Source organism: Prunus avium, chromosome 1 (genome assembly GCF_965620075.1).
Source record: "Prunus avium chromosome 1, drPruAviu1.hap1.1, whole genome shotgun sequence".
Taxonomy (NCBI): Eukaryota; Viridiplantae; Streptophyta; class Magnoliopsida; order Rosales; family Rosaceae; genus Prunus; species Prunus avium.
In genome coordinates this window covers 48,218,420-48,227,287 of record NC_142284.1, presented here as the reverse complement: position 1 = coordinate 48,227,287, position 8,868 = coordinate 48,218,420, and the positions used below count along the sequence as shown (strand labels likewise).

Genomic DNA, 8,868 nt, shown 5'->3' with positions numbered 1-8,868 from the left:
CTGGCGACCGGTCGCTTTTGGTTTTTCCTCCAGACCTTGAATCTGCTTCTAAACGACCGGTCGCAAATGCTAAGCGACCGGTCGCTAGCTTCCTGCGACCGGTCGCAAAGAACTGGCGACCGGTCGCTCGTTGATGTTGCTCCAGATTTCGAATCTGCTTCAAAACGACCGGTCGCAAATGCCTAGCGACCGGTCGCTTTTAGGCAGATTCAAAATCTTCCTTTCAGCGCCAAAACCAACCTTGTATCCTTAGGTGAGCCATTTTCCCAACAGCACTTGCTTCTCGACCCACGACGGTGGCTGCCAAACACATGGGCTACAACCATGCCGTGTTTGGCTTCGCACCTTACAGTCCATTTTGGCGTGAGATGAGGAAGATTGCAACACTTGAGCTTCTCTCAAACCGGAGGCTTGAGATGCTCAAACATGTCAGGACATCAGAACTTGACACGGGGTTAAAAGAGCTACAAAATTTATGGGTCCAAAATGGCTCGTCACGTCCTGTGGTTGTTGAGCTCAATCGTTGGCTAGAGGAATTGACCCTTAATGTTGTGGTCAGGATGGTGGCTGGGAAACGTTACTTTGGTGCCTCAGCAAAATGTGACGATGGCGATGAGGCTAGGCGGTGTCAGAAGGCAATTGGTCAGTTTTTTCATCTGATTGGGATTTTTGTTGTTTCGGATGCACTGCCGTTTCTATGGTGGTTGGATTTGCAGGGGCATGAGAAGGCAATGAAGAAGACGGCTAAAGACTTGGATGCCATACTCGGAGGGTGGCTGGAGGAGCATCGCCAAAGGAGAGTACTTTCTCGTGACAAAGGGAAGACTGAAGCTGATGAGGACTTCATTGATGTCATGTTGTCTCTTCAGGAGGAAGGACAACTCTCAAATTTTCAGCATAGTTCAGATACCAGCATCAAGTCCACCTGCCTGGTATGTTTTTTTCGGTAAATACCACTAATGCATGTTTACTTACCATGAATTTTTTTTGGACAAGTCTCAAATTACTTACCATGAATCGGGGAACTGATTACGGATTTGAACGTACCTAATTTTTGACTCGTTATGTGTTAGTAAACATAAGTGATTCCAATAGGAATGTGTTGAAGAAATTGAAATCATTCTAATATCCATTCCTGATATTGGAATTGCAGGCGATTATCCTTGGTGGGAGTGACACCACAGCAGGCACTCTAACATGGGCAATCTCACTACTCTTGAACAATCCCCATGTGATGAAGAAGGCACAAGAAGAGTTAGAGCTCCAAGTTGGAACAGAAAGGCAAGTTCACGAATCAGACATAAAAAACTTGGTATATCTTCAAGCCATCATCAAGGAAACGCTGCGTTTATACCCAGCCGGGCCCCTCTTAGGACCAAGAGAAGCTCTAGAAGACTGCACCGTAGCCGGCTACCATGTCCCGGCAGGCACCAGATTGGTGGTAAACGTATGGAAGATTCAAAGGGACCCCAGTGTTTGGGAAAACCCTTCTGCTTTTGAACCGGAGAGGTTCTTGACAAGCCATGGCCATGTTGATGTTAGAGGTCAACAGTTTGAGCTGATGCCATTTGGCTCTGGCAGACGGTCGTGCCCTGGTGTCTCGTTTGCCATGCAAGTCCTTCACCTTACGCTTGCTCGTCTGCTTCATGCATTTGAGTTTGAAACCCCGCTTGGTCAACGGGTTGACATGACTGAGAGTCCAGGTTTGACCATTCCGAAAGCGACTCCATTAGAGGTTATGCTCACCCCACGCCTTACTGGTAATCTCTATCTGTGATGAAGCGTTTGAATAAAGAATAAAAATGTACTGTTTGTTGATTAATTGAGGAGGTTTAAACAGCTTTTTACTTCTTGTGCTACGAGTCTTCGAATGTATTATTTACATTGATAAATAATAAACAATTAAATAAAAGTATATATAAGCTAAGATTGTGAGGTTTCGAACAAAAAAAAGAAGAGATATTTAGTCAAATACCCATTCTTAGCACTAAAACTATAAATAAACCCCACACCATTTAATTTCTATAAACAAACCCAAAAAATACCCAAAAAATGACAATTGGCCCTATTGAATTTAATTTTGATTATTAAATTACTTTGATGTCCTAATGAGTATTTTGGGCTTGTTTATATGTTTTGGGGTTGGGTTTGTTTTGAGAAATCAATGACAGTTTTGTAATTTAAAAGAAGTTAAAAGTCTTTTTATTATGTTATAAATGAGTTTTGGGTGTGTTTCTAAAGTCCATTTCATATGAGGTATTTTTATAATTTGGGCTCCTATATTGGGTATATTAGTGAATCTCCAAAAAAAAAAAAGGAAACTAAGATTGTGAGGCCCATTTATGTTGTGAGAGTTTGATTATATGTGGACCTATCGGACATTGCAGCCCATAAGATTCAATCAAGATAGAAAGGGCCAAATTAGCTATTTTTATGCAAGTGCTGTTATTTTCACCTATTGTCTTATTTTCTCACTCATTTTATCTCCACACTCACCATGTAAATTTTAAAAAATATAATCCTATTTTTCCACCACCACCATTATTCCTAAAATACCATTTAAGTATTAATTCAACTAAAATAAAGTAAAATCTATATATATAAAGCAAAATGCAGAGAATAGTAAAACATTCAAAATACCAGAAAATGCCCTTAGTTAATGCAAACATTAAGAATTGAAATTATTTATTAAATGAGGATAATATGGTAAATTCACACTTTTTCATACTAAAAAAATTTAAAATTAAAAGAAAATTCAAATAATGGATTCTATTTTGATGGAACACAACTACCCATTTTCTTTTTTAATTCTAAAATAAATTTTAAATTTTTTTTTAAAAAAGCCTATCGCAGGCGCGAAAGCGCGTGCAGAGAGACTAGTATTAATAATAAAATAACATAGAAATAAAATATAAACAAGTCTCTCTCCTTCTTGACCCACCTTCTTGACCCACTCCAACCCTTGAAGCCCTCAACCCTAGCCACCATTCCCTCCCCCACCCCGTTTAGCCTCCATAATTCCCTCTCTTTACACGCATTAGATAACTCTTCTCTATTACTATTGCTTTCTATGCTCTTTCTTTTAAAATGGGTATTATTGGGTCCTCTAATTTTCTGCAAACCAGAGCCTCCATTGTCTCCCTCCTCTTAGGAATTTGGATTCTAGAAGAGTGAGCTTCAATTTTTCTATTAAAAACAAAAAATCAAATTGTGGGCAATTTTTTCTTCCCGAAGGAAAAGAGAAAAATGAAAATTTCTTTCTTTTATTACTTGTTATATTTATGTGTGCCCTGACTTGGTCTTGCTTAAGAATCGAGTAAAGTTTCAAGCTTTCATGGTGGCAACATCATCTTAAGCTTTCCTTCAAGATTTGGTTCAGATACCAAAAGCCCCAACAATCTTAAATGTTTCCTAGTCTGCTGAACAAGACTCATAAATAAGTGCTGCAGGGGAATGATGGCTAGGGTTGCTTAGGGGGTGTCTATGGAGATTCCAAGGATGGGTTGGGGGTGGCTTGGGAAGGGGAGACATAAGAGCAAGTGCAGTGCAAGCCATTCTACACTGGCAATAGGCCCCCCAGCAAGATTTGGACCTCCAGAGCGCAAAAGGCAGCCCGGGCAAGGCATGGGACCCACTAGCCTGGGCAAGGCCACATGCAAAAATGGATTGGGCTATTGCCCTTAGGCTGTTGACATCAGCGATTGATTTTCAATTATTTTTTACTGTTGTGCCATGTGGCTTCTCTTGGAGTCTCCGATAAAAAAATCTTGCCCAATCCAAAGGCAAACAAATATAAAAAAATTATGGAAATTTTTTCTATAAATACCTACCAATATTATTCATTTGCCCGAAAATTTTATTTGAAAATGTTATCTAAATTTTTAGGTGAGTATTTTATAATAAATATTGACATGTGGCAACCGTAAATCTTATTCGAAAAGCTTATCAAAATTAATGGGTTAAGTATAAAAAAAATAGAAAATAATGTAAAGTAAATAGTGTTTGCCCTTGCCCTTGCCCTTTAGGGTGGAACCAAAAAAGGCAAGGCTGCCACTATTCATGTGAATAGTATCAAATCTTGGCTTACCTTTGCCTTGCCCTTGCCTTTTGGGGTGGAGGTGCTCTATGAAGAGAGAATTTGTTTTTCATAAAGAAAATCTTATTTTATTATTTTATTTTATTTTAAGGAGAGTTTGAGGTTTTTTCCCCAAGTTTTTAAAAGTAATTTTACAAAGGGGTAAATTTGTCTTTAAAACTTTAATTATAATGTGGATGGGAAAATAGGAGAAATTATAGAATAGTACGGATATACCACGTCAGCATGTGATACTCCCATTCAAATATTGCCATGTGTCTATTTTAAAACAGAAATTAAATATTTGTTTACAGCTGGACTTATATTATGAAATAAAATTTAAAACTCTTGAAAACTAGAAAAAGAAAAGAAAAAATATTCCCAACTGCCGCCCCTCCCCTAAAACCCCACTGCGTTCCATGGATGCCATCCCTCTCTCTTCCTCTTCCTCCCCGTCTCTTTTCCTCTTCACCATTGCCACCGGCATCCAAATCCTCATCTTCCTTAATTCCCCTTTCTCTGAAATTGATCATGACAACCTTTGCCATCATCATACTATTTCCAAACCCATATCCAATACTATAACTCCTTGGTAACAATTACTTCAATCAATACAATACAAGAATTCTCCCAAAGGGTCTCTCTGTTTTGCATTCACTCTAACATTTCCCCAACCATTAACACAAACACCAACCCTTCCACTATTCCATTTCATCATCATCATCATCATCATCATCATCAATATTAGTTTTCTCTACCTCTCTTTAAACTCCATTACCTACAATTACTATAAGGGTTGAGAAGGAAAAGCAAAGGGAAAAAGGAAGAGGAAGAGGAAGAGGAAGGGAGATGGGTGGCAGTCATGGCAGGTAGTGTGGAGATGGGTGACGGTCATGGCATGTTTTTGGGATTAGAGGTGTTGGGTTCAGGGGGGTGGGGGGTTGTTGTTGGGAATTCTCTTTTTCTATTTTCTTTTTCTTAAGTTTTTCAATTTTCTAATTTTATTTCATAAGATAAAAATTAAGAAATAAATCCAGCTGTAAAAAAAGTTTAATTTCTATTTTAAAATGGACACATGGCAATATTTGAATGGGAGTATCACATGCTGACGTGGTACATCCGTACTATTCTATAATTTCTCGGAAAATAGGACAGGTAGGTGGAAATAGCAGCACTCTTTTTATGCCGTTCAAGTCTTTAATTTACACCACTCCCTTGACGACATTCAAGCAGACATAGCTATCTACTGGGTTCAAACTCATGGTTTGCCTCGAAACCTATGCACATCAAAGAATGCACGGCAGCTTGGATCCAGAATTTGGGCAGTAATGGAGATGGAAGATACCAACGTTGCGGGTTTCCAGGGCTTTCTGAGGATGTGCATGAACACTGCTAAACCATTAGCCCCCGATTTTTTCATGCCATGCCCAGTCGCCGGAAAACGCCGCATCTGCTTGAATTTTGAAGGTCTAAAAGACTTCTGTATGAAGTGTGGGAGGTTGGGTCACAATAGAGGCTGCTAATGGTTTGCGAATACAAAAATGCTTTACGACAGATGGCAATTCGATGACGATCTACGAGCCCCAGTGGTAACAAAGCAATCGAGTCTTCTCTTCCATGAAAAGAAAACCGTTGCTAAGCCCATTGTCAGGCCAATCGACATCTTCGACCGGAACCATTGGCGCCACCATTGGGAGAAGGATGGTGAGGGCCTGTACGATAATCCCGTTGAGGAACAGCATGTGAACACCAGTAACGAGTCTTTGGTCAACTCACTAGTGAAAGCGACAACTACTACAAACAGGCCGCAACAGACGGCTCAGTCAGTTAAGCGGAATCAGACTGAAGCCCTGCAACCTGGGACATCGCAAACTGTGGTTACGCAGATGGGGGTGTCGAGCAGTAGACCTAATCGCCCTAGCTATGTCAGTATATGGGACCCAGAAAGCTACGATACACAGTACAAAAATGGAACTCTAACCTTAGCGGTCCATGGGCTTTCACTAAACCACAATTGGTGTGACCCTGATCGCCTACCACCATGGGCCTTAACCTCGACTACACTTGGGCATTCAATTCAAGAGATAGAAGAGAAAAGTCCCTATAAGGCCTAGCCATCCATTGAAGAGATTGAAAACTCAAATATGTTCAGTCCACTAGACTTGGAAAACAACCAAGATGGCAAGAAAAAGAAAGGCAAGGAAAGAGTGGTAAACAGAGACCCAAGTGGAGGCCCCAACAAATATGTTCAGCTAATCTTGTTGAACGACCAAGCTGTTTATAACTCTTCCAAGCTGTTTCTCAAAATAGAAAATAATTACTTATTGTTCTATATTGTTGACCAAATATTTAATTACTTAATATAATTTATTTCTTTCTTATTTAATCCATTTAATGTTATTGCTTATTTTATTATTCATTATAAGTACTTACATTACTAAATTCCCTTCAAATTGTTGCTTAATTACTTAAATCTCTATAATCATTTTCTTTATTCCCTATTTAATTCTTCATTGGATAACTTTATTTATGTTCTTAGTTAATTTTCAATCTTCACTATTATTTTTTAAGCATGGTAAAGTGCTTAATTTTCATGAAAAATCAAGTTGGTTTACATCTTTAATTATTTTTCAATTTTTGATAAATAATAAATATAAGAACGTGTACCATGTCATGATGTCCAGTGAATAACGTGAAATAAAGTTACTCATGTATCTTACCATGTAATTTATAAAGTGTAAAATATTGTAGTAAAAATGATAAAAAAATTACTACAGGTGTTTAATTTTCTTTCATTAATTACTCTAGATTTTCTAAGTAACATAGTTTGTCAGCTCGCAATATAATCAACTTAAATCACTCAAACCTACTATGCAATGCATTTCCTTCCAATATTTTGTGTTAAAATAATAGATGATTGACTAAATAAACTTTTTACAAAGTTTCATTAAAAATTTCCATGTTTTTATCACAATTTCCGTGGTTTTTATCTAATTTTTATCGATATCGATATTTTCCCGATATTTCCATCAACATTTCCGTGTTTTTGAACCACCGATATTTCCGAAACCCTCAATATTTAAGATCTTGGATGTTATTATAAGTCCATCAAAGGAACTTGAGGAGATACAATCTCGATTGAGACAAGGAAGGAAGAAAATCACCTAGCAACAATGGCGGTGGTGGCTGGCCTAAAGCAGCCACAAGGAATTAATGATACAATTATCCCAGAATTGTCAAGGTTTGGGGAACCCCTTGACAATCCTCTATTTGAAAGAGCAAATCCGCTCTAAAAACCCCTCTGTTGTTTACTTGATGGAAACTAAAATGAGTAATCATAGATTGATCTCTTTAAGACGACAGTGTGGATTTCGAAAAGGCTTCTCTGTTGATCCAGTGGGCATGCAGGTAGTCTAAGTGTCTGGTGGAAAACTGGAATTGAAGTAACGATACGTGATTACTGTAAACACTGGATTGATGCTACTGTTCTCTCCGTTGGAGAAAATTTCCATGCTAGGTATACATGGTTCTATGGTACACCATACCACTCTGAAAAAAAACTTTTTTGGAATTCTCTTGTTGACATGGATGCAAAAGATGATGTCTCATGGGTAGTTATGGGCGATCTCGATGAAGTAGCTTGGCACTTTGAAAAAGAAGGCAGTGCCATTTGGAATCCAAAGAGAAAAAGATACTTGATTGACTTCATGACAGACAATAACCTTATGGACTTGGGGTATAAGGGCCATATCTTCACTTGGGAACGAAGTCTGGGTAACACATCTTTTGTTAAAGAAAGACTTGATCGTGCTCTATCAAACACCTCATGGCGCGAAAAGTGGCCCAATACAACTATTATAATTGGCACAAGAATCGAATCAGACCATAGCCTATTGGTCCTTGAGTGTAATCCAACTTCCAGTAAAAGCAAAAGAAATTTCAAGTTTGAAGCAAAATGGAGGATTTTGACTGCGATGTGATTGTCAAAAATAGCCTGAACAAAGAAATGCATGACCCCTACCAAAAGCAGTGGATAGGGAAACTGAGAAACTGAAAATCTGCCTTGCAAAATTGGAGAAAAGGTAAAGTCAATAATACTAGAGTTCAAATTAACCAACTCATCACGAAACTGGATAACATCTAGGTTTCAAGGAATATTGTTTCATCAAATGTGCACCAAAAGGTGATAAGAGTAAATTTGGGAGACCTTTGGAAAAGGAAGAGATCTATTAGATTCAAAGTGCAAAAGTCCACTAGTTCAAAGTAGGTGATTTGAACACAAATTTTTTTCATCTCACAACAATACAAAGGCGCCAAAGAAACAATGTTATTCAGCTAAAAAATGATGATGGTGTGTGACTCTGTGGGGAAAACCTTGTTGGGGCTGAGCTTAAAAGGTATTTTGAAAACCTTTTTACTTCCTCAGGTGAGAGAGATTGGGGAAACATCTTTGGGCATGTGTAGCTGGTTATCACTCAGGAAATGAATGAAAATCTCACTGCCCCTTTCACTGAAGATGAAATCCTTGCTGCTTCTAAACAATTGGGAGCCCTTAAAGCCCCAGGCCCAGACGGTTTTCCAAGTATTTTTTTACCTTAGGTTCTGGAGTACAATGAAGGAGGAAGTGATTGGAACAGCAAAGGATATGTATCACAACCTCTCCAATCTTCAAGATTTAAATCAAACTCACATCGCTTTTCCTAAGGTGGCTGCCCCAGACCAAGCAAACCAATTCAGACCAATTAGTCTCTGTAACAGTTCTTATAAGATTCTCTCCAAGATCTTAGCCAATT

The 8,868-nt window shown here is 38.5% G+C and overlaps 1 protein-coding gene across 1 annotated transcript; it reads left to right on the top strand.

The window, feature by feature from the left end:
* The first annotated feature begins 278 nt into the window (after positions 1-278).
* On the top strand, positions 279-1,885 carry LOC110762562 (xanthotoxin 5-hydroxylase CYP82C4-like). Its single transcript, XM_021965212.2, has 2 exons — positions 279-932; positions 1,154-1,885. The coding sequence occupies exons 1-2, from the start codon at positions 312-314 to the stop codon at positions 1,775-1,777; spliced, it is 1,245 nt and encodes a 414-aa protein (XP_021820904.2). The 5' UTR covers positions 279-311; the 3' UTR covers positions 1,778-1,885.
* Positions 1,886-8,868: the final 6,983 nt, after the last annotated feature.